This window comes from Rhincodon typus, chromosome 3 (genome assembly GCF_021869965.1).
Source record: "Rhincodon typus isolate 14 chromosome 3, sRhiTyp1.1, whole genome shotgun sequence".
NCBI classification, from domain to species: Eukaryota; Metazoa; Chordata; class Chondrichthyes; order Orectolobiformes; family Rhincodontidae; genus Rhincodon; species Rhincodon typus.
The window spans coordinates 28,967,774-28,993,739 of record NC_063334.1 but is presented as its reverse complement, the minus strand read 5'-3'; the positions used below and the strand labels follow the sequence as shown (position 1 = coordinate 28,993,739).

The window sequence follows — 25,966 nt, the reverse complement described above, 5'->3', positions numbered from 1 at the left end:
CTCAGAGAGACACTCAAAAGTTTCATCCTATCACAACCTGACTTCTGTACTGGTCTCCAGAGAAAGCGCAGTTATAAGAGAGAATTTTCAGAGAGAGAGAGAGATTGTTTTGCCTGTTTCCATTTTCCAGAAGAAACTGTTGCAGAAAGTCCTGGGAGATTTTGTGAAGATTGAATTATTAATTTTATTCTTTGTTTTTAATCTGTTTTTACTTTGTTAAATAATGCGGCTGGCTGGGACACTCTTCGTGTTTCTGCATGCTGCTTGCTGTCTTGCCTCTTATCACCCATTTTCTTTTCAAAGGAGCTTCTTAAAGGGAAAGACCTTTGAGTTGAAAGAGCATCGCAACAGCTTGGCCACAGCTACCAACAGGGTGCTAAAGCTGGGCACAGTCTTCAAACGCAACGTGCGCAAGCTGAGAGAGAAGAGTCTCAACCTGGATTTGGTCTTTCTGGTGGATGAGTCCTCCAGCGTGGGCAGTGCCAATTTCGACAACGAGCTGAAGTTCGTCAAGAAGCTGCTGTCGGATTTCCCGGTGGTGCCTTCCGCCACCCGGGTGGCAATTGTGACCTTTTCCTCCAGGAGCAATGTGGTGCCCAGGGTCGACTACATCTCGGCCCCCCAATACCACCAGCATAAGTGCTCTCTGCTGAACGAGGAGATCCCTGCCATTAACTACAGGGGAGGTGGCACCTACACCAAGGGAGCTTTCCAGCAGGCAGCAGTAAGGCACCCTCCTGTTTACCGTTCACTTCTCAAATAGGGTACAGCAGTTAGTTACTTGACCTATTGCTATGAGAGGAATGTGGGGTTGAAAACTAACACGATGCCTTGTTGAAATGTAAACATCCACTGACATTCAGGGGTTTGAGGGAAAATGTTCCCTTTAGCTCAGCAGCTGAGTAATTTAAAGTGAACACCTTTATTGCTTTTTAATTCGAGGTTAACAAAGTCAAAACTGTAGTCCTTGTTTTAGACAGGTTTACTATTGCAGAAGAAAGGCCATCCTGTATTCTACTTTGCCCATTGACCAACATCACCTCCCTCGATTTTAATAGTGTCGGCCCTCCCTTTCTCTGAAACCTCCTCCACCACCACAAGCCTGCAAAATCCCTGCATTCCTTTAACTCTGATCTTTTGTGGACTGGCATTCCCTCTCCTAACCTCTCCACCTCTCTACCTTTCTCTCCTCTTATAAGACATTCCTAGCGCTATTGCTCACCATTCTTAGGTAATGCCCCTGTGTGGTTCTGTGACCAAGTTTGTTTGATAACACTCCTATGGACCTTTTATGATGTCAAAGACACTGTTTAGTTTTGGTTGATGTTGTCTCATGTCTGTTTGTGCTGGCTCATGGAGGCAACATATTGGTTTGCAGCCTCTAGTCTGCCCCACATGGATTGTGAAAGTCTACTTTAGGCGGGGTTGACAGTTACAAGTTGTGCGCTATCTCACAATCCTTTAAATTGCCTGGCTGTGAGGATAAAACATGTTTTTTCTAATTTTTTTGCGAGATCCAGAACAGAATGTAATACACAGACATGGCTAGCGCTTGAAGCTGAGGAAGCAAAAAGACAGTGTGTTTCTGACTCTCTCAATGAGCTTCATACAGTCACCAGCTTATGAATTAAAATTGTTTGATGCACTATTAGAGTACAATATGATATTGTTACCAAGAAAGTAGAAAACAAACCAATAGGTGTCCACTGGGTATCAGTTGGTAACGCAATGTTTGTGTGTCAAAATCTTGTGTGTTTTAAGCATCATCCCAGGAATCTAACCATGAAATCTATATTGATATCTTCTGTTCTGCACTGACAGAATAGTGTACTGTTAGATGGACTATCTTTCATATGAGATGGGGTTCACAGGTGCACAAATAGGATCCCTCTGGCATTATTTCACTCCTTCAGGGGAGACCCCTGGCCAATATTTATTCCGCAACACCTAAAACAGAAGTCACTTGATGGTGTAGAATTTAAATGTTGCTAAGAAGAGAAGATTTTTGTCTCAGAATAACATTTTGCTGATGAGTGCAAGATGCGACATTCCAGCAACATGTCTGTCATACCCAATAGCCCAATAATTTGCCAAGCAGCAGCCTGCTGTGTTCATCCTGCTGTACACCATGTTATCTCAGATTCTCCAGCATCTGCAGTTCCTACTATCTCCAGCCCAATAATTTGGTTTTCTTTTATGTATTTGCTGTTTGTGGGAGCTTGCTGCACATACATTGAACCTTGTGAATGCAGCAGCCAAACACTTGAAAAGGACATAATTAACTGTAAAGTGCTTGGGATGGGTGTGGTCACAGAATGTGATTCACAAATACACAGCTCTTTTACATAATAGGACGTCACAGACATCGAACAATCTCATGAATATAGGCTTGAGAACCAGGGAGGACTTCTGGCTTTTCTTCAAATTAGGGTCATGGGATTTGTTTGTGCACCTGAGAGAGAAGACAGGGCCTCAGTTTAACTTCTCCAGAGGACACCAAAACCCGGTTTATGTGCTCAGCTAGCCAAAGGAGGCTTGAAGTTTCAACCATTGGACTGAGAGGCAACAGTGCTACCCAATGTGACATGGCTAACAGTGAAGTTTTTGTTAGTTTCATGATTGCGGGTCCTGTTAGGGAGTTAGACTAACTCACTAAAGGAGCAATCAATTTATGTTGCATGGTAAAGCTGGCTGGAAAGTTGTGAGTAGGATACCCACAAGTTCTTGAAGTAAGCTTTCACTATGTCAAGTTAACTACCCATGAACATAAGAACAGGTGGAGGCCATTCAGCACCCTCTGCCACTATTCAGTCAGTTTCGTTACTTATCTAAATCTGAACTCCAGCCACATTTGTGCTGATTCTATAATCTATTCCATAACTTATTCCCAACAAATCAATTTCAATTTTAATTGACCTCCCCCATCGGCCTCAACAATTTTTAGTTTATAATGTGGGTGGATAGGAAAAGAATGTACTACTTGGAACTGGGGTGGTAAACCAGATCCAATATTAACTTTCAATTGGAAACCAGATGAAGACAGCATTTACAGGGCAATGAGGAAAGGGCCAGGAATATGAGACTAAGTGGACAGGCTCTCCCAAAGAGACAGAACGAGCATGATGGACCAAATCGTCTCCTTTGTGCTGTGTCAAACCAGATATTTTCCAGACCAATCTGCTCGATGATGTTATTACATACCTCTGGAGCAGGTGGAACTTGAACCTGGGCCTCCTGGCCCCATGCTGTGTCATTCATGGTTGATTGCAAAACTTTGCAGTTGCAGCCCACTGGTTCAGACCCTATTTCTGAGTTTTCCAGGAGGAAGGCCCAGCCAACTGTCCGTCCACAGCCTGCTGACCATAAATGCTATTCAATTTGTCCCACACAGCTGTCCTTTCCCAAACATTTACCCTTCAGGTAGTTGTCCAATCGCCTTTTGAAAATAATGGCAGAGCTGCCTTTGCCACTCCTCAAGCAGTGCATTCCAAATCCTAACCCCTGGTTGTGTGAAAAAAAAGTTATCACAACAGCATGTTACGAGTATTCTGTGCCTGAAAATACAGATTCAAAGGAATAATAATGTGATGTTGTCAAATGACAACAATGAGTACTTCTGCGCTTGTTGAATAATGCTATATTACTAACTGGACGGTACAGTGATACTTGGCAAAGATTATTATTTGAATACTTAATATATTTCTATGAAGGAGCCAATGGTGTAGTGGTAATGTCACTAGATTAGTAAAGCAGAGGCCCAGGTGAATGATTGAGGGAACTGGTTCAAATTCTACTATTGCAGCTGGCAAAATTTAGACTGAAATAATAAAAAAAACTGATAATATATCTAGTCTGAGGAACCTATCATCAATTATCATAGTAGTTAGGAAATCTGCCATCTTTACCTTGGCTGGCTTACACTTGACTTCAAGTCCAAGGTAATGTAGTTGGTTCTAAGTTACTGTTAGAAGTGATCTAGCAGGGCATTCACTTTAAAGACCATTAGGGGGTGGACAACAAATGCTGACCCTGCCAGTAATGTCCATGTATATGTCCAATAACTTTATCTGTAATTTCAATAACCTCAGTCCATTTTTTTTTAAAAGTGTGAAGTAAATTCAGTTAAAATAGCAACAATATATTGTTTGAATTTTAACATTCAGGTACAGGATGAATAGCTCACAAAGATTGTGACTGAAAGTTTCCTTTGCTTCTATCACCTCACATTTCAAGACTATAGGTTTTTAAATTTCTATTCCTGAATGCCCTCTTTCCTCAATTTCTGTTCATCAACTTGCCCGTTCGGTGATATGGGCTGTATTGTGTAATCTGTGCTCCACTTTGATGAGAATTGTATTCCCTTGATTAGTTCCTAATGAAGAAGTCCTGATCTTATCCTGCCTGTCACTGGTGTGAAATGAATGAAAAATGATATTTCTCCATGTTATAATCCCAAATATGATCCCATACTTGTTTGGTCCCAAATTTGATATGATCCAGTTAGAGATTGTTATTTCCTTCTTTAAACTGGTGAAATTTGAAATCCCAGTTAGTCACTAAAAGAATAAAGCCACACAAGATTCCATGGTTTAAAACAAACAAAAGAAATTTTATGATTTACAAGTCAATAAAGCAAACAGTAAATACCCTCTACCTTATTCTCTAGCATCCAGAATTAATATGAGCTAATTATGAATTAAAGGCAAACTGTAGTGTCAAACCACACATTGAATGGCAAACATAACCAAGACAGATCCCACAAATTTCTCCACAACTCACCCAGATATCAGTGAGTCACACCATTTATTTTCTTTCAGCTCTTTAGATGACAGCTTCCTTCTAGTTCCATTGAGCTAATTAGTACTCAAAAACTTCCCACAGACCCAACTGCCTTGCAGGACAGAGCCAGCAACCTTCTTCCCTCCCATAGACTTCAATGAGGCACACTGCCCAGCACCCAGGACCTTCAACTGCCTCATCAATAGGACTTTAGTTGCCTGAAGTCTCTTCACCACCCGTTATCAGCTAACTCTTCACCAAGTGTTGTTCAATGACCCTTGAACTGAACTGTGTGGCCTTTTAGAATATCCCAACGGGTCCTGCTCTGATTTCTGGGCAGAGTTGAATATAGCAACAATTAGAATATTTTGTGCCTTGAATGTTACAATCTCCATTCAACCAACTGCTAATCTACACTGCTGTTAATGTACAAGAACACAGGGACAAAGTAGAAAATAGATGCCCTCACATCCATGAGGAGTAGGTAAGGCAGATGAATTTAGGGATTGGATTAGTACCTGGGAGTATGATGTTATTGCTATTACTGAGACTTGGTTGAGGGAAGGGCAAGATTGGCAACTAAATGTCCCAGGATATAGATGTTTCAGGTGAGATAGAGAGGGAGGTAAAAGGGGTGGAGGAGTTGCATTACTGGTCAAAGAGGATATCACAGCTGTGCTGAAGGAGGGCACTATGGAGGACTCGAGCAGTAAGGCAATATGGGCAGAGCTCAGAAATAGGAAGGGTGCAGTAACAATGTTGGGGCTGTACTACAGGCCTCCCAACAGCGAGCGTGAGATAGAGGTACAAATATGTAGACAGATTATGGAAAGATGTAGGAGCAACAGGGTGGTGGTGATGGGAGATTTTAATTTTCTCAACATTGACTGGGATTCACTTAGTGTTAGGGGTTTAGATGGAGCAGAATTTGTAAGGAGCATCCAGGAGGGTTTTATAGAGTAGTATGTAAATAGTCAAACTCGGGAAGGGGCATACTGGACCTGGTGCTGGGGAATGAGCCCGGCCTAGTGGTTGAAGTTTCAGTTAGGGATTACTTTGGGAATAGTGATCACAATTCCCTAAGTTTTAGAATGCTCATGGACAAAGATGAGAGTGATCCTAAAGGAAGAGTGCTAAATTGGGGAAAGGCCAACTATAGCAAAATTCAGCAGGAGCTGGGGAATGTGGATTGGGAGCAGCTGTTTGAGGGTAAATCCACATTTGATATGTGCGAGGCTTTTAAAGAGAGGTTGATTAGAGTGCAGGACAGACATGTCCCTGTGAAAATGAGGGATAGAAAGGGCAAGATTAGGGAACGATGGATGACAGGTGAAATTGTGAGACTAGCAAAGAGGAAAAAGGAAGCATACATAAAGTCTAGGTGACTGAAAACAGACGAAGCTTTAGAAGAATATCGGGAAAGTAGGACCAAACTGAAACGAAGAATTAAGAGGGCTAAAAGGGGTCATGAAATATCTTTAGCAAACAGGGTTAAGGAAAATCCCAAAGCCTTTTATTCGTACATAAGGAGCAAGAGGGTAACTAGAGAGAGGGTTGACCCACTCAAGGACAAAGGAGGGAAGTTATGCGAGGAGTCAGAGAAAATGAGTGAGATTCTTAATGAGTACTTTGCGTCGGTATTTACTGAGGAGAGGGACATGACAGACGTTGAGGTTAGGGATAGATGTTTGATTACTCTAGGTCAAGTCGGCATAAGGAGGGGGGAAGTGTTGGGTATTCTAAAAGGCATTAGGGTGGACAAGTCCCCAGGTCCGGATAGGATCTATCCCAGGTTGCTGAGGGAAGCGAGAGAGGAAATAGCTGGGGCCTTAACAGATATCTTTGCAGCATCCTTGAGCACGGGTGAGGTCCCGGAGGACTGGAGAATTGCTAATGTTGTCCCCTTGTTTAAGAAGGGTAGCAAGGATAATCCAGATTATAGTCCGGTGAGCCTGATGTCAGTGGTGGGGAAGCTGCTGGAGAAGATACTGAGGAATAGGATCTATTTACCTTTGGAAGAAAATGGGCTTATTAGTGATAGGCAGCATGGTTTTGTGCAGGGAAGGTCATGTCTTACCAACTTGATAGAATTATTTGAGGAAGTGACAAAGTTGATAGATAAGGGATGGGCTGTAGATGTCATATACATGGACTTCAGTAAGGCGTTTGATAAGATTCCCCATGGTAGGCTGATGGAGAAAGTGAAGTCGCATGAGGCCCAGGGTGTACTCGCGAGATGGATAGAGAACTGGCTGGGCAACAGGAGACAGAGAGTTGTAGTGGAGGGGAGTTTCTCAAAATGGAGAACTGTGACCAGTGGTGTTCCACAGGGATCCATGTTGGGACCACTGTTGTTTGTGATATACATAAATGATCTGGAGGAAGATATAGATGGTCTGATTAGCAAGTTTGCAGGTGACACTAAGATTGGTGGAGTAACAGATAGTGAAAGGTACTGTCGGAGAATGCAGCAGAATATAGAAAGATTGGAGAGTCGGGCAGAGAAATGGCAGATGGATTTCAATCCAGGCAAATGTGAGGTGATGCATTTTGGAAGATCCAATTCAAGAGCGAACCATGTGGTAAATGGAAAAGCCCTGGGGAAAATTGATGCACAGAGAGATCTGGGTGTTCAGGTCCATTGTACCCTGAAGGTGGCAACGCGGGTCGGTAGAATGGTCAAGAAGGCATACGGCATGCTTTCATTCATCGGACGGGGTATTGAGTACAAGAATTGGCAGGTCATGTTGCAGTTGTATAGGACTTTGGTTTGACCACATTTGGAATACTGCATACATTTCTGGTCGCCACATTACCAAAAGGATGTGGATGCTTTGGAGAGGGTGCAGAGGAGGTTCACCAGGATGTTGCCTGGTATGGAGGGCGCTAGCTATGAAGAGAGGTTGAGTAGATTACGATTATTTACATTAGAAAGACGGAGGTTGAGGGGGGACCTGATTGAGGTCTACAAAATCATGAGAGGTATAGACAGGGTGGATAGCAAGAAGCTTTTTCCCAGAGTGGGGGACTGAATTACTAGGGGTCACGATTTCAAGGTGAGAGGGGAAAAGTTTAAGGGAGATATGCGTGAAAAGTTCTTTACGCAGAGGGTGGTGGGTGCCTGGAACGCGTTGCCGGCGGAGGTGGTGGAGGCGGGCACGATAGCGTCATTTAAGATGTATCTCGACAGATACATGAATGGGCAGGGAGCAGAGGGATACAGATCCTTGGAAAATAGGCGACAGGTTTAGATAGAGGATCTGGATCGGCGCAGGCTTGGAGGGCCGAAGGGCCTGTTCCTGTGCTGTAATTTTCTTGGTTCTTTGTTCTTTGACTGAGAGAAAATTGGTTAACAAGTCATCCAGTTGACACTCCCATCCTTTTTCTTGCTAGTTATTGAACATTAAAGCTTTTTGACTAAGTCAGAAAGTAAATAATAAGTTCTCAGTTCTTGCAGTTGTTGTTACTGTTGTTTTGAGGATGGATTTACTGATGGGCTATGCTTCTATAAGCACTCAGAATGCTCACAAATCATGTTCTTACACATACAAAGGCTTGTAACCCCATTACCATTGTACATGTGAAACCCCAATGATTCTCTATAATCTTGTCATTTTCTTCAAAACATTCTATGATCTCACCCTTTCTTGCCTTCAACACTTGTTCTGGTCATAATATCCAAAATCCACGCAGTCCACAAGGTGGTGAATCTACAATACTTTTCAGTACATATTCCCTCCACTTCCCTAAGGACAGATAACCTCTCAGCCAACTTACTCCACCTCACTGAGCAAAAGGAGGTTTCCCTTCAATTATGTTTTGTTTCTGTCATTTCCTCTTCCCGTCTCACCTGTTTCATGTCCATCCATGGGAAGTGGAACTTGCTACCACATGGTGTTGTTGAGGTAAATAGCACAAAATCATTTCAGGGGAATCTGGACAAATATAAGAGGGGGAAAATAATCATAAATCTGTATGGTTTAAAATAGTCATAGATAAGAATAAGACTCGTCCTTGGGTAAATGTGCTAAACTGAGGGAAAGCTAATTACAACCGTATTAGGCAGGAACTGGAGAAATTGGATTGGGGGTGGCTGCTTGAAGGTAAATCCACATCTGACATGTGGGAGTGCTTGAAGACCAGCTAATCAGACTTCAGAGCAAATATGTTCCTGTGTGGTAAGGATAGCAAGATTCGGGAACCCAGGCTGACAAGAGATATTGAAATATTAGTCAAAAAGATAATGGAAGTATATGTAAGGTTTAGGAAATTGAAACCAGACAAGGCCGTTGAGGAATTTAAAGGAAGCAGGAAAGAACTTAAACAAGAAATTAGGAGGGCTGAAAGGGGCCATGAAATATCCTTGGCAAATAGAATTAAGGAGACTCTCAAGACATTGTACATGTACATTAGGAGCAAGAGGGTAGCCACAGAAAGGATACGCCCACTAAGGACAAAAGAGGGAATTTATGTGTGGAACCAGAGGAAGTGGATGAGGTCCTTAATGAATACTTTGCATCGGTATTCACCAAGGTGAAGCACATAGCTGATACTAAGATTGGGAGGGGTATGTTGATATTCTAGGGCATGTTGATATTAAGAAGACAGAGATGTTGGGTGTCTTGAAAATCTTTAACGTTGATAAGTCTCCAAGGCCTGTTGGAATCTATCCCAGGATACTAAAGGAGGCAAGGGTGGAGATTGCTGAGGCATTGACAGAGACCTTTGGTATCGCTTTAGCCACAGGTGATGTCCTAGAAGACTGGAGAATAGCCAATGTTGTTGCTTTGTTTAAGAAGGGAAACAGGGATAATCCAGAAAATTATAGGCTGGTGAGCCTTAAAACAGCGGTAGGGAAATTATTGGAAAAGATCCTTAGCAACAAGGTATACTTGCATTTGGAAATAAATGGACTTATTAGGGATAGTCAGCAAGGCTTTGTGTGGGACATGTCTCACAAATGTGATTGAGTTTTTTGAGGAAGTGATGAAGATGATTGATGGGGGCAGGGCAGCGGATGTTGGACTTTACTGAAATATTTGAGAAGGTCCCTCATGATGGTTGGTCTATAAGATTAAGTCACATGGGACCCATGTTGAGTTAGTAAATTGGATATAAAATTGGTTCGGTCGTAGAAGACAGAGGGTAGTTGGGGAGGGGTGTTTTTTTGACTGAAGGTTTGTTTCCAGTGGTCTTACAGGGATCAGTGATGGAACCTTTGTTATTTGTAGTATGTATAAAAGGATTTGGATGAAAATGTGTGTAGTCTGATTAGTAAGTTTTCAGACCACATGAAAATTGATGAAGTTGTGGATAATGAAGAAGGTTGTCAAAGGAAACAGCAAGATATAGATCATTTGGAAAGTTGGAAGATATGGCAGATGGAGTTTAATCCAGACAGTTGTGAAGGGATGCCCTCTGGGAGGTCAAATGCTGGAAGATAGCATACAGTAAATGGCAGGACCTTTAGGAGCAATGATGTACAAAGGGTTCTTGAGGTGCAAATCCATAGCTCCCTGAAAGTAGCAACACAAGTGAATAAGGCAGTAAAGAAGGTGTAAGGTATGCTTGCCTTAATTGGTTGGGGCATTGAATATAAAACTTGGCAAATCGTGCAGTTGTATAAGATTTTAGTTAACCCACATTTGGAGTATTGTGTGCAGTTCTGGTCACCACACCATAGGAAGGATGTGGAGGCCGTGAAGAAGGTGCAATATACATTAACCACATTGCCTGGATAGGAGTGTATTAGCTATAAGGAGAGGTTGGACAAACTTGGATTGTTTTTGCTAGAGCGTCGAAGACTGAGGGGGCAACTTGATAGAAGTATATAAAATTGAAAGAGTCATGGCTGGATGGACAGTCGGAGTCTTTTTACTAGAGTAGGAAATGTCATATTCTAGGAGACACAGGTTTAAGGCAAAAGGTGAAAAGTTTAAAGGAGGTGTGCAAGGCAGGTTTTTACACAGGAGAGTTGTAGGTGCCTGGAACGTGCTGTCTGGGAAGGTGGTAGAAGCGGTGTTTGACAGCAATGTTTAAGAGGCCTTTAGAAAGACACATAAACAGGCAGGAAATAGAACGATACAGACCATGTCCAGGCAGATAGAATTAATTTAGAATGGCATCATGGTCAGCACAGACATTGTGGGTTGAAGGGCCTGTTCTTGGCACTGTACTGTTCTATATTCTATGTTCTAAAGGACTAGGAGGAAACCCAGTGCGGGTGACATTGGGAAGAATGAAAAGAGGTTTGAATGGAGGAATAAAGACTAGCAGGTTGAGCATTATGGCCTCCTTCTGTGCTATATTAAAGTAATACATGCAATCCTATTTTAAAACATATTCACCCAATTTCTTTCACAAATTTCTATTGAAACTGATTTATTGCCTAACTGAACCGGAATGCATTTCAGACCATAAGTCACAGTGTAAACTTAAAAAGTTACCTCAAATGCATCTTTTGCCAATCAAGTTTCTTATCACTAGCAGAATAAAATATTAACTGTCCTATCGAGATTCTTCCAAAAGACAGTGTCAAATTTACCAGCAAAAATTCAATGTAATTGAGTTACCTCCCATTGGAACATTTAAAAAAAAATAAACGAAATACATTTCCAAAAAGTTTAAAGTTATGTGTAATCTCTCCCTGATCCTCTAAGGCATTCTAGTAAAAATGCAAAAATGTTGCTCCAACAGTGCATTCCATCTTCTCCATTTCAAAGATTGAACCAGCGCAGGAACCATTGTTTTCTATCAGAGCATTTGATAATCCCAAATGTACTTTTCTATAACCTTCAATCATGAGTTTATCCATCACGTCCCTCTATCATGATGAGAATATTTCACTTTTTTTTAATAGAATCCCTACAGTGTGGAAACAGGCCATTTGGCCCAACAAGTCCACACCGATCCTCCAAAGAGCATATCGCCCAGACCCATACCCCTACCATATAACCCATGGTTAACACATCTAACTACACCTAGCCTACACATCCCTGAACACTTCAGGCCAATCCACCTAACCTGTATATCTTTGGACTGTGGGAGGAAACCAGAGGACTTGGCAGAAACAGAGAGAATATGAAAACTCCAGACAGATAGTCTCCCAAGGGTGGGATCAAGCTCAGGTCCCTGACACTGAGAGTCAGCAGTGCTAACCACTGAACCACCGTGCCATATACGATTAAAGTAAATATATTTGGCTTAAAACATTTGATTTAAAGTAATACTCCCCATTCTCCAGATAATCATACATTGTTAATCTGACATCCTCACAGCTGTTTGTTGCAGTGGCTGAATTGGGATTCACTGCCAGTGTTTCACACCGTACAGATGTTGACCATTAACATTCATGCTAAAAGCAAATGTCCAATTTCTTTCTGGGGAAATCTTGAGACACTTTAAATAATACATTTTCCTTGTAACATTTTCCAACTCACTTGTAAGAGCTCAAGCTTTTAGGAACAGAAACAGTTGCCACTGCAACCCAGACAGGATCCAGAGTCTGAGCATTGATCCTGTAAAATCCTTCAAAGATCTTGCATTCTCATTCTTCTAAATGATAGGCAATATACATAATTTCTCCAGGACGATCCTTTCATCCCAAGAATCAGACTAGTAAACCTTCATTCTCTGGTAGGGAAATATATCCTTCCTTAAGTAAGAAGATCAAACTGCACACAGTGCTCCAAGTGTGGCCACACTCTAATTTTAACAATATTTTCTTACTCTTCTACACTAATCCTTCATAATTAGTGCTCACAAGCCATATGTCTTTCTATATGTTTTCTTAATGTGTGTATTACCTCTCTGTAATTCATGAACAAGGAGCTTCTAAATTTCAACACTTCTCAGTATTCTATCATTTAAACATATGCTGTTCTACAGTTTTTCCCAAAAAAGTATGTAATTTCACATTTCTGCGCATTTACTTCCATCTGCCATGTTCCTACTCTCCCTGCAAGGGGAGGTGACATCTTTGTGACATTGTCACTGGACTGTTAATTCAGAGACCCAGGTAATATTCTGGGGACCTGGGCTTGAATCCTGCCATGGCAGATGGTAGAATTTGATTTCAATGTAAATCTGGAATTAAGAGTCTAATGATGACCATGAATCCATTGTCGACTTTTGGGGGAAAAACCCATCTGGTCCAGGAAAGGAAACTGCTATCCTTATCTGGCCTGGCCTATATGTGAATCCATACCCCCAACAATGTGATTAACTTTTGACTGCCCTCTGGGATGGTTCTATAAATGCTGGCCTAGCCAGTGATGTACTCATCTGTGAACGAATTTTTAAAACATTCAACTTTACAACTGTTTTCCATTATCCACAACACTTACTTTCCCAAATACACTGCACCCTCTGGATCCCCCTTGTGCTCATTGCTGGTTATACACTCAAAATGCTCAAACTGAGTCTGCTGCTACATTCTTAATAATAGATGCTAGGATTTTCTTCACAAAAAGGTAAAGTCGACACAGTCCAACCAGACTGTGGGCTCATCAGAGAGATAGGTGGGGGGGGGAACTGGTGGTGGTTTAACCTGAGGGTCACCACGCCTCAGGCAAGAGGGAGAGGTTGAGAAGGAGAGTTCTTAATTGTAACCTTAGCTGGTGCTGTTGGTGTCACTGCATTGCAAACCAGCCATCCAACCAACCGAGCTAACTGACCAGGCTAACTGGCCTTAACTTCCTTGTGTGTTTCTCTCCCTAACAGTGGTGTTACTTTTGTTATCTTGCAATTTGTGGAAACCGGTCTGCATCCTAGAAATTCTTGAAGATCAAAGCTATTGCAAGCACAGTCTCTGCAGTCACATTTTTTAAATCAACAGGACACAGCTAAGAGGTCTAATGGGTTTGTCCACTTTTAGTCACTAAATCTTCCAGTACTTTTCTTTACTAAAACTAATTTCTTTAACTTTCACATTTCCACTAGACCATTGATTTCTTTCTGTGTCTTATAGCATGAAGATGGATGCGTGGTATTGACTTAATGTCTCTGTCATTTCCTTATTCCCCATTATAATTTCTCCTCTACTGTGAATTATTAAAGACGAAAGACTTTCATTTATATAGTGCCTCCAAAGTATGCATACATACATATGTTTGCATGTATAAAAATATGTACAGAGAAGATAACACATTGTGAGCAGTGAATATATAGTCAGTTACAAGAAAGACATGTCATCTCTGCTTCACCTGGAATGAGGGATGGAGCTTCAGGCAGGGAAGAGAAGCGTGGGAAAGGGTTACATCTCCTGCATTTGCATGCAAAGGTGCTTTGAAAAGGGTATGGGGTTTGGGACTGATTGAGGAGTGGATCAGGGTATCATAGAGACCATGGTCCCTTCAGAAAAGGGGAAGAATGTGTTTTCTGGTAACATCATGCCAGAAGTGGCAGGAACAGCCTCCTCATTATGGTGTAAAATGTTTGGGGGTCCAGTTTTGTTAGTAGGTTCACAGATGTCACCAAAATCGGTAGTATATTGGACAGTGAGGAAGGTTATCTAAGGTTATAAAGAAACCTTGATCAGTTGGGTCAATGGGCTGAGGAGTGGCAGATGGAGTTTAATTTGGATAAATGTGATGTATTGCATTTTGGTAAAACAAACAAAGTCAGGAATTATACAATTAATGGTAGGGCCCTGGGTGGTGTTGTCGAACAGAGAGACCTAGGGTTCAGATACATAATTCTTTGAAAGTTGCGTCACAGGTAGTGTGTTTATGTATTTAACATATTTGCCTTTATTGGTCAGACCCTTGAGTATAGGAGGTGAAACAGCATATTCAGGTTGTACATGTTGCTGATGAGGTCTCTCCTGAAGTACTGTGTGCATTTCTAGTAGCCCAGTGTTAGGAAAGATATTATTAAACTGGAAAGGGTTCAGAGAAGATTTACCAGGATGCTGCCAGGAATGGAGGGTTTGAGATGTAAAAATAGACTGAAAAGGCTGAGACTTTTCTCACTGGAGTGTAGTAAGTTGAGGGGTGACCTTATTGAGGTTTATAAAATCATGAGGGGCATTGATAAGGTGAATGACAAGGGTCTTTTCCCTAGGGTGGAGGAAGTTAAAACTATGGGGCATACTTTTAAGGTGAGTGGAAAAAGATTTAAAAAGAATATAAGGGGCAACTTTTTTACAGAAAGTGGTTCATATGTAGAATGAACTGCCAGAGAAAGTGGTGGATGCAGGCACAGTTACAATGATTAAAAGACATTTGTATAAGTCCATGAATAGGAAGGGTTTGGAGAGATATGGGCCAAGCGCAGGTAAGTGGGACTAGTTTAGTTTGGGAACATGGTCAGCGTGGACTGGTTGGACTAAAGGTTCTAGCTCCATGCTGTATGACTGTAAGACTGATCCCGAGCTTCCTGTCATTTTAATTGCTGTCATACTGACATGGCTGCCCTTGGATTACACTTCAAAAATACATCATTGGTTGCAAAGAGCTTTGGGATGTGCCGAAATGACAAAAAGCTCTGGAGACTTGTAGGAAATGGATTCTGGCAGAAATTTCCAGAAAATAGAGACTCCTGAGGAAGAGAAATTTGAAGTCTCAAAAACACATCCAAGATCTGATCCAACAGATCCTAAATTCTGTTTCCAATTTGTCTCAGTGTATATTTGTCAGTCTGTTTGCCAATTCGTTTTCTTCCGATTTGGTGCATTTTTCTCGTTTGGATGCATTGTTATGTAACTCCTCATGGCTTCATAAAGGCCAAAAATACACGCTATTTTGACTTATAAACTCTTTTCCGCTGTGTTTTTCAAAGCAATCATTAGCCTGGTCTCAAACAGTCTGCTTTCAACAGAACCCACACCATTACTAAGCTTGCCTTCCTCTCCAACTTTCTCCCTAATGTGCTGTCATACTGGGCTGTACTGTGCCATGGATTCAAAAGCTCCCACTTTAAAATCTTCAGTCCAGCTTTCAACCTGCGTATTCTGACTCAGTTATAACATTGATGGTACTTTAATATTTCAATGGCTGTAAAGCATATTGCGATGTACGGCAGTTGTGAAAAATACTGTATAAATGCAAGTCTTTCTTTCTTAAGGGGAGGGTTTCAGATTCCTGAGGCATTGGGACCAGTTCTGGGGGAGGTGGGACCCCTACAAACTGGACGCGTTACACCTGGGCAGGACTGGGACTGATGTCCTAGAAGGAGTGTTTGCCAGAGCAGCTGGGGAGGGTTTAAACTAATATGCCAGGGGGATGGGATCCTGAGTAAAGAGTCAGAGAAGAAGGCAGCAAGGACAAAACCAAAAGCTAGAAAAGGAGGTAAGAAAAGTGATAGGCTGAGAAACCAAGGACATGATTCAAACAGGGCTATTGAGAAAAATAAGGAGGAGGCAAACACTGTTAAAGGGACATGCTTAAAGGCTTTGTGCCTTAATGCGCGGAGCATTTGAAATTAAGTAAATGAACTAATCGGGCAGATAGATATAAACAGGTACGATATAATTGGGATTACTGAGAAATGGCTGCAGGGTAACCAGGGATGGGAACTGAATGTCCCAGGGTATTCAGTATTTAGGAAGGACAGGCAAAAAGGAAAAGGTGGCAGAGAGGCATTGCTGGTTAAAGAGGAAATTAACACTGTAATGAGGAAGGATATTAGCTCTGATAACGTGAAGTCTGTAGGGTTAGAGTTGAGAAGTATTTTGGGGCAAAAACATTAGTAGGTGTCATATATAGACCCCCAACTGCAGTAGTGATGTCGAGAATGGCATCAAATAAGAAATTAGAGATGTGTGTGATAAGGGAATATCAGTGATCATGGGTGATTTTAGATTGGACAAATCAAATTAGCCACAATGCCGTAGAGGAAGAATCCCTAGAGTGTATACGGATGGTTTTCTTGACCAATATGTGGAGAAATCGACTAGAGAGCAGGCGTCTTAGACTGGGTACTGTGTAATGAGAAGGGAATCATTGCCAATCGAGCTGTGCAAGACCCCTTGGGGAAGAGCAACCATAACATGATAGAATTTTTTATCAAGGTGGAGAGCGAGGCTACTGATTCAGAGACGAGGGTGCTGAACCTTAATAATGGAAAGTACGAGGATATGAGGTGTGAGTTGGCCTTGATAGATTGGGGAGAGTTACTTAAAGGGATGACAGTGGATAGGCAGGCAATGGTAAACATTCAAGGAATGCATGGGGGAACTACAACACCTGTTTATTCCTATCTGTTGCAAAAGCAAAATGGGGAAGAGGGCCAATCCATGGTTTACAAAGGAAATAAGAGATAATATCTGATCCAAGGAAGAAGCATACAGATTGGCCAAGAAAAATAATAAATCTGAGAATTTGGAGCAGTTAGGAATTTAGCAAAGAAGGACCAAGGGATTGATTAGGAAGGGGATAATAGAGTACGAAAGTAAGCGTGCAGGGAACATAAAGACTGATGCTAAGCCTTTCTACAGGTATGTGAAGAGAAAAAGATCGGTAAAGGCTAAAGTACGTTGCCTACAGACAGAAACGGGGGAATGTGTAATAGGGGACAATGTAATGGCTAAGGAATTGAATACATACTTTGGTTCTGTCTTCACAAAGGAGGACACAAATCAAATTCCAGAATTGTTGGAGGATGCAAGATTTAGAAAAGCTGAAAGAGATCAATATTAGTAAGGAAATGGTGCTGGGAAAATTATTGGGATTGAAGGCCGATAAATCCCCAGGGCCTGATAGTCTACATCCCAGAGTACTTAAGGAAGTAGCTCTAGAAATAGTGGATGCATTGGTGGTTATCTTCCAGGATTTTATAGACACTGGAACAGTCACTGCAGATTGGCGGGTGGCTAATGTCACTCCAATATTCAAAAAGGGAGGTAGAGGGAATTATAGACCAGTGAGCCTAATATCAGTAGTGGGGAAAATTCTTGAATCTATTGTCAAGGATTTTATAGCAGAGCATTTAGAAAGCGGTGGCAGGATCAGACAGAGTCAGCATGGATTTATGAGGGGGAAATCATACTTGACAAATCTGTAGGAATTCTATAAAGATGTAGCTAGTGGAGTTGACAAGGGGGAGCCAGTCGATGTAGTATATTTGAACTTTCAGAAAGCGTTTGACAAAGTCCCACGTGAGAGATGAATGTGCAAAATTAAAGTGCATGGGATTGGAGGAGGTGTATTGAGATGAATAGAAAACTGGTTGGCAGAGAGGAAATCAAGAGTAGGAATTAATGGGTCATTTTCAAATTGGCAGGCAGTAACTAGTGGGGTGCCACAGGGATCGGTGCTGGGACCCCAGCTATTCGCAATATATGTTAATGATTTGGATGAGGGAACAAAATGTAACATCTCCAAGTTTGTGGATGATACCAAGTTGGGTAGCAGGGTGAACTGTGATGAGGATGCAGAGATCCTTCAGCATGATCTCAACAGGTTGGGTGAGTGGGCAAATCAATGGCAGATGCAGTATAATTTGGATAAATGTGAGGTTATTCACTTCGGAAGCAAAAACAAGAAAGCAGATTAATACCCGAATGGCTGTAAATTGGGAGAGGGGAGTGTGCAGTGGGACCTGGGTGTCCTTATGCACCATTCACTGAAGATAAGTATGCAGGTGCAGCAGGCAGTAAAGAATGCAAATTGGCTTTCATTTTGAGAGGTTTCATGTATAGGAGCAGGGATGTGTTGTTGCAGTTATAGAGGGCCTTGGTAGTGTCTTTAATGTCCTTACTGATTAGAAATCTATCTATCTCAGCCTTGAGCATACGTAATGATCCAGCCTCAACAACCCTCCGCAGTAGAGAATCCTGCAGATTCATCCTTTCTGCATCCTGGTTCCGTTACCAATGATCTTATGTCTGGGACTTTTCGTTACCAATCCTTCTGCCACAGGAAACAATTTCTGGTTGGCATGGAGAGTTGGAGAAACAGTTACTACCTGATTGTTTTTGACCATTGGGACAACAAGGGATAATGCACATAAACATAGAAACATAGAAGATAGGAGCAGGAGGAGGCCATTCGGCCTTCGAGCTTGCTCGACCATTCTTCATGATCATGGCTGATCATCCAACTCGATAGCTTCATCCTGCTTTCTCCCCATGACCTTTGATCCCACTTGCCCCAATTGCCCCAATCTTGTGTAACAATAATACTTGTGTGGAATTTCGTTTGCCCGGGGTTGACTGCAATTTAGAATGAATGATTTAAAGCTCCATCATTAAACCTTTAGAATTTATTGTCAGCCATTAATCTTCACAGCATACCAAACATTGTACGCCTGCCGTATTTCATTATAAAAACATTTAGAACTCTTGGTTCTGAATCCAGTATTTGGAAAATGTGGTCTTGTTTACAGCAGAGGGTTAACCTTGTCAGTCACAGTGACAGGAACTTACAACACTACCAGGACCACACCTGGAATATCGTGTGCAGTTTTGGTCTCCTTTTCTGAGGAAGGGTGCTCTTGCTCTCGAGAGAGTGCAGCAAAGGTTTACCAGGCTGATTCCAGGGATGGCGGGTCTGACGTATGAGGAGAGAGTGACTAGGTTGGGACTGTTTTTGCTAGAGTTCGGTTGAATGAAGGGGACTCTCATAGAGACAAATAAAATTCTAACAGGACTGGACAGGGTAGATGCAAGGAGGATGTTCCAGATGCTGGATTTGTCCAAAACCAGGGGTCATAGTATGAGGATTTGGGGTAGATGATTTAGGACGGAGATGAGGAGACATTTCTTCACCCAAAGAGTAGTGAGCCTGTGGAATTCATTACCACAGGAAGTAGTTGATGTCAAAACATTGAATGTATTCAAGAGGCGACTAGACAAAGCACTTGGGGCAAGTGGGATCAAAGGTTATGGGGAGAAAGCAGGATGAAGCTATCGAGTTGGACAATCAGCCATGATCATGAAGAATGGTCGAGCAGGCTCGAAGGCTGAATGGCCTCCTCCTGCCCCTATCTTCTATGTTTCTATGTTTATGTGCATTATCCCTTGTTGTCCCAATGGTCAAAAACAATCAGGTAGTAACTGTTTCTCCAACTCTCCATGCCAACCAGAAATTGTTTCCTGTGGCAGAAGGATTGGTAACGAAAGGTCCCAGACGTAAGATCATTGGTAACGGAACCAGGATGCAGAAAGGATCTCAGAGGGCGGTGAATCTGCAGGATTCTCTACTGCGGAGGGTTGTTGAGGCTGGATCATTACGTATGCTCAAGGCTGAGATAGATAGATTTCTAATCAGTAAGGACATTAAGAGTTAAGAGGGTAAGGGAAGAGAAGTAGGGTTGAGGATTATCAGATTAGCAAGTTCTCATTGAATGGCAGAGTGGACTTTGAAGGGTCAAATAGGCCTACTTCTGCTCTTACGTTTTATGGTCTCATAATCTTATTAGGATGGTCAAGGAAACTTTTCAGTTTAAGGGCAGGAAGTCGTGATGTGAAATACACTGCTTGAAAGGGCAGTGCAAGCCAACTTGGAAGTAACTTCCAAACAGGGGATTGGACAAAAATGTGAAGAAGTAAAATTTGCTGTGTAATGGGGAAAGAGCAAGGGAGTGGGAATAATTGAGCATCTCTTTCACAGGCACTATGATCCAGGTGGCCTCTTCCTGTGCCTGTGAAGTAAATATATCACAAAATAAAAACATCTCTTAAATTCACCAACAACTTAAAATTCTTTCCGCAATCTTATGTAACAATAATACTTGTGTGGAATTTCGTTTGCCTGGGGTTGACTGCAATTTAGAATGAATGATTTAAAGCTCCATCATTAAACCTTTAGAATTTATTGTCAGCCATTAATCTTCACAGCATACCAAACATTGTACGCCTGCCGTATTTCATTATAAAAACATTTAGAACTCTTGGTTCTGAATCCAGTATTTGGAAAATGTGGTCTTGTTTACAGCAGAGAGTTAACCTTGTCAGTCACAGTGACAGGAACTTACAACACTACCCCTAGAGTCAATGACTGATTGAGAAAGTCAGGAACGAGTGCCATGGGTTTTACTGGCAATGGATAACACTGATGGCTTGTAAACAAATGATTGAGTTACAAAAATACTTGCACAGAGATTCTTCCTCTTTCAAAGTAAAATTGAGGCATAAGGCCAAAGACTTGGAACAAATAAGTTTTATTTTAAACTTCATTCATGGGTTGAGGGCATCACTGGCCAGGCCACCATTTCCTGCCCATCCCTAATTGCCTGGAAGGTAGTTAAGAGATACCCACAGATCTGGAGTTACATGTAGGCCATACCAGCTAAGGATGGCAGGTTCCTTCCCTAAAGGACATTTGTGAAATAGATGGTATTTTCCTCAACAATCAACATTAAATTTGCAGTCACCATTTGATACTTAATTCCAGATTTTTATTGAATTCAAGTTCTACCATGTGCTATGACAGGATTAGAACCTGGGTCCCCAGGACATTTCCTCAGCCTCAGGATTAACAGTCCAGTGATAATTCTACTAGGCCACCACCTCCTCTGTGTGAATATATGAAAGGAAAGCTGATCATAAAGTAGCCCAAAAATAACAGCAATTCTGTTAAGTCAATTATCAAACGACATACAGCCTAGTTGAAAAACGTTAAAGTCATTCCTCTCACAATGTCCGTGGGGATTATTCTCATTATTTCAGGAATTTCTGACCAATTTGGATTAGTGTTCAGCAGGGCAGAACTTTAAAAATAAATGAAAAAAAGAAAATAAATTCTCCCTCCATTTCCATCTCAAAAGTTCTCCCAGTAATTTTTATTTGCCTTTCTAGTTTCAATTGAAACCCCTCTTCGGATTGTCATAGCCAAGTGTTAGCTTCACCTGGATGCTGATAGACACAAGTTGTCAGTGTCCTTGACTCCACAACTGCAGTTGTGCCAGCAGCCTGCTAGTTACTCATAGTCTTATAAATGAAACAAAAGTTCCTCCAACTAAAGATTGTAAAAAAGTGAATTCATTATTGTTTTCACCCCCTGATCTGAACCTATTTGCCCGCACCATACTTACCTGCTTCTGCAGTGTGACCTCAACTGCAGGGAATCTCAGTGTCCATCCTGTATGATCCAGATCAGAACCTCAAAGCAATTTCTAAGCCCTCAGCAAGACAGTAACCTCTGCTTTTGTCATATTATCTGTTTTTCACTAACCTCGTCACTTGCCAACCCATGACTTCATTATCTCCATTTCTCCAATGCCCTGTTTGCCTGCCTCCAACCTGCTCAAGTCCCAGCTTCACTTTGACCCACGAATGGCCATCCAGCCCTTCACTCACTCACCCAAACTGGCTGACCCTCAGTGCAAAATGAAAAGATACCAGTCCTCCTTTACAAATCATCCTCTTTCACTTCAGCTTTTCTCCACAGCTATCTTGTACCTTACATGCTCACCAATGCCATCGTTCGCTGTTTTTTTTTCCCAGATTTTCTGCTTTTCCTTTGTTTTACTAGTAGTGATGAACCCTTTAGTGGTTCTCAGTGAACCACTTCCAATCTTCTCCAGACCTTCTAAAACCTTTCTCTAAAAGCTGCCAAAAGCACGTACACAAATTGTTGCCTAATCTAGTAACAGATGGTGATTTCTAAGATTAAATCATGGGACAATAAAATGTTCTCATATGGAATAGGCCATTCAGCCTATTGGAAATATGCTGGTATTTTTCTTGGGATCACCCAGTCCAATCACGTCTCCTGCTTATTCAATATCCTGTTAAAGTTAATCTTGTTCATTCTCTGAAGATCCCATCCAGTCTAACCTAATATCTCATCGTCACAGTTACACACATACAGACTTTGTAAATAGAAAGGTCTATGTGAAATATTAAGTGTTTTGATTGCAGCTGCTTGTGTTTTAGTGTTGGAGGAGAATGTCAGTTATAAAGAGAGGAGAAATCACCTTCGAACCATCATGGATAAATTCCTCAATGTTGCTCCCATTTCTGTCATTGCTGACTTTGCTGGAATTGTGGTGCACAAACCTGTGGAAAAGGTTCTGCCAGCCCATCTCCAGCCAAGCTACGATGAGCAATTGTAGGAGCAATTCCAAGGAAATTCTGGGACACTTGGCTCCAGTAACGTGCCTCACTCTTCTCTCCACCAGCGAATTCTGCAGCATTCACGGGCCAACTCCACTAAAGTGGTGTTTCTCATCACTGATGGTTACTCAAATGGTGGGGACCCGAGACCTATCGCTGCTTCCCTGCGGAACCTGGGGGTGGAGATCTTTACACTCGGCATATGGCAGGGCAACATTCGAGAGCTGCAGGATATGGCATCACATCCCAAGGAGGAGCACTGTTACATTCTACACAGCTTTGCCGAGTTTGAAGCATTGGCTCGAAGAGCGCTCCATGAAGGTAGGGTTCTGTGCAGTCCGTATACAATGTCATGTGGAAAAACATCGAGTCCAAAGACAGAAATAGGCCGCTTGGTACAACTAGTCTGCACCAGTGTTAACACTCTACTTAACTCTCCAGGAGTAGGCCCTTCAGCCTTTTGAGCCTGCAGAACCATTCAATAAGATAATGGCTAATTTTCTACCTCAACCCAACTGTCCTGCATGGCTCCCATATTCCTTAATTCCCTCGCTGCCCAAGAATCCATCAAACTCAGTCTTGAATGCACTCAATTTGTGAGCATCCAGTCCTCTGACGCAGGGAATATCAATGATTCACCATCCTATGAGTGAATTTCAATCCTGAAAGTCAATCCCTCATTCTGAGACTGCGACTCAATATTCGAGATTCCCTGGTTTAGGGGAAACGTTTTCTCAACATCCTAAGAATTTTAAAAATATATTTCAATGTGATCATCTCTCATTCTTTTAAACTCCATGGAATTTAGAAACTAGAAGAACTGCGGATGCTGTAAATCAGGAAGAAAAACAGAAGTTGCTGGAAAAGCTCAGCAGTTCTGGCAGCATCTGTGAAGAAAAAAACTGAGCTAACATTTCGGGTCCGGTGACCCTTCCTCAGAACTGTTCGGGGAAGAGTCACCAGACCCGAAATGTTAACACTGATTTTTTTCTTCACAGATGCTGCCAGACCTGCTGAGCTTTTCCAGCAACTTCTGTTCTTGTTCCATGGAATTTAGGCATAGTACACAAGGTGTACAAAATGATCAGAGGTATAGATAGAGTGGACAGCCAGACACTTTTTCATAGGGTGATGGTAGCTATTACGAGGGGGCATAGTTTTAAAGTGAGTGGAGGTAGATATTGGGGAGACATCAGAGGTAGGTTCTTTACTCAGAGAGTGGTAGGGGCATGGAATGCATTGCCGGAGAGGGTAGTGGAGTCGGTCTCATTAGGGGCATTTAAGCTGCTAGTAGATAGGCATATGGATGATAGTGTAAGGAAGGGCTGGAGGTTAGATAGACCTTAGGTTTAGGGTAAAAGTTCGGCACAATATCGTGGGCTGAAGGGCTTGTACTGTGCTGTACTGCTCTATGTTCTATGTTCTACACTCGATCTCTGTTCACAGTGGAGCCTCCTTCTCCTAGCAACCAGTTTGATGAATATAGGAAAAGAGGCTCCGCGGTTGATATACTTTCAAAAACAAAAAAAAAATCGGCGTGCATATCCGCTCTGGTCTGAGAAAAACTTGTCATCGGGAAGGGGAGGATTCAGTTGTCGTGATCCATGTAGACACCAATGACATAGGCAGAACGAGGAAAGAGGTCCTGCATGGTCGGTTAGCCGTAAGGAGCTAGGCACCAAATTATGAAGCAGAACCTCAAATGTAATAATCTACCTGAGTCATGGGCAAATTGATATAGGATAAATAGGGTTAGAGAGAGGAATATATAGCCAAAGGACTGATGGAGAAGTGGATTCCAGTTCATGGGACACTGGCACTTATGCTGGGGCAAGAGAGATCTGTACAATTGAGATGGTCCATACATGAACTGCACTGGGACTGGTTTTCTTGTGAACTGCATAACTATGGAAGTAGACTGGGTTTTAAAGTAAATAGTGGAGGCAAGGATCCAAATTTTGGAAGTTGTGGTGAATCTAAGAATGGGGTAAAGCAACAGAGGAAGGAATTAATGTAGGAAATGATAACCAGACAATGAGAGGAAGGGACGGAGAATACAGATCTAAGAGTAAAGCAGTATTTATGACTAGAGTTTACAAAAATAATAAAAGGACAGCATATAGCATTCAAAACAAACAATGAACTAGCAGTGCAAAATTGAGATCATTAAGTGCAATTTATTGGCCATAAGGGAGACATGGCTGCATAATCACCTAGATTGCAACCTGACTATTAAAAGGTATGTAACATTTAGACAGGATAGGAAGCCAGGGAAGATTGGAGGAACAACTCTGTTAATTAAAGATGATATTAGCACAATAGGGAGTGTTGACCTAAATTCAGGAAATCAAATCATAGAACCAGTCCGTGTACAGATGAGGAATGTTAAAGAGGTCACTAATGGGACTTATGCACAGGCTCTCTAACAGTAAGCACATGATAGGACAGGATATCAAAGAAGAAATAACGGGAGCTCGTCAAAACAGTACGGCAGTTATTGTGGGAGGCTGGAACTTACATATAAGCTGGCAAAATCAGATGGGAGAAAGTAGCCTCAATGGGGAATTCATTGAATGGGACAATTTCTTAGGCCAACATGTTATGTCACAAACCAGGGAGCAGGCTATACTTGACCTAGTTTTGGACAGATAGGATTAAGTAGTGACTTCAGAGTGAAAGCACCTCAGGAGCAGCAATCATGCTATGATTGAATTTTACGTATTGTTTAAAGCAGAGAAGTGTGGGTCCAAGACTAGTAAAGAATCCCTACGGTATGAAAACAGGCTATTCCGCCCAACAAGTCCACACTGATACTCTGCGGAGCATCCCACTCAGACCCAACGCCAATCCCCAACCCTGTAACTCCCATGGCTAATCCTCCTAACCTACACATCCTGGTCACTATGGGCAATTTAGTACAGCCAATCCACCTAAACTGCACATTCTTGCACTGTGAGAGAAAACCAGAGAACATAGAGGAAACCCAAGCAGACACAGGGAGAACATGCAAACCCCACACAGACAATCACCTGAGGGTAGAATTGAATCAGAGATTGTAGGAACTGCAGATGCTGGAAAATCTGAGATAACAAGATGTAGAGCTGGGTGAACAGAGCAGGCCAAGCAGCATCATAGGAGCAGGAAGGCTGATGTTTCGGGCCTAGACCCTTCATCAGAAATTCTGATGAA

The 25,966-nt window shown here is 42.0% G+C and overlaps 1 protein-coding gene across 1 annotated transcript in view; it reads left to right on the top strand.

Annotated features, from left to right (window-relative positions):
- The first annotated feature begins 223 nt into the window (after positions 1–223).
- The window catches only part of svep1 (sushi, von Willebrand factor type A, EGF and pentraxin domain containing 1), a 176,588-nt gene continuing 150,845 nt past the window's right edge, over positions 224–25,966 (top strand). The window contains exons 1-2 of the mRNA XM_048620145.1: positions 224–724; positions 22,843–23,098. Coding sequence (XP_048476102.1) covers positions 224–724; positions 22,843–23,098 — 757 coding nt within the window. The remainder of the gene's footprint in view (positions 725–22,842; positions 23,099–25,966) is intronic.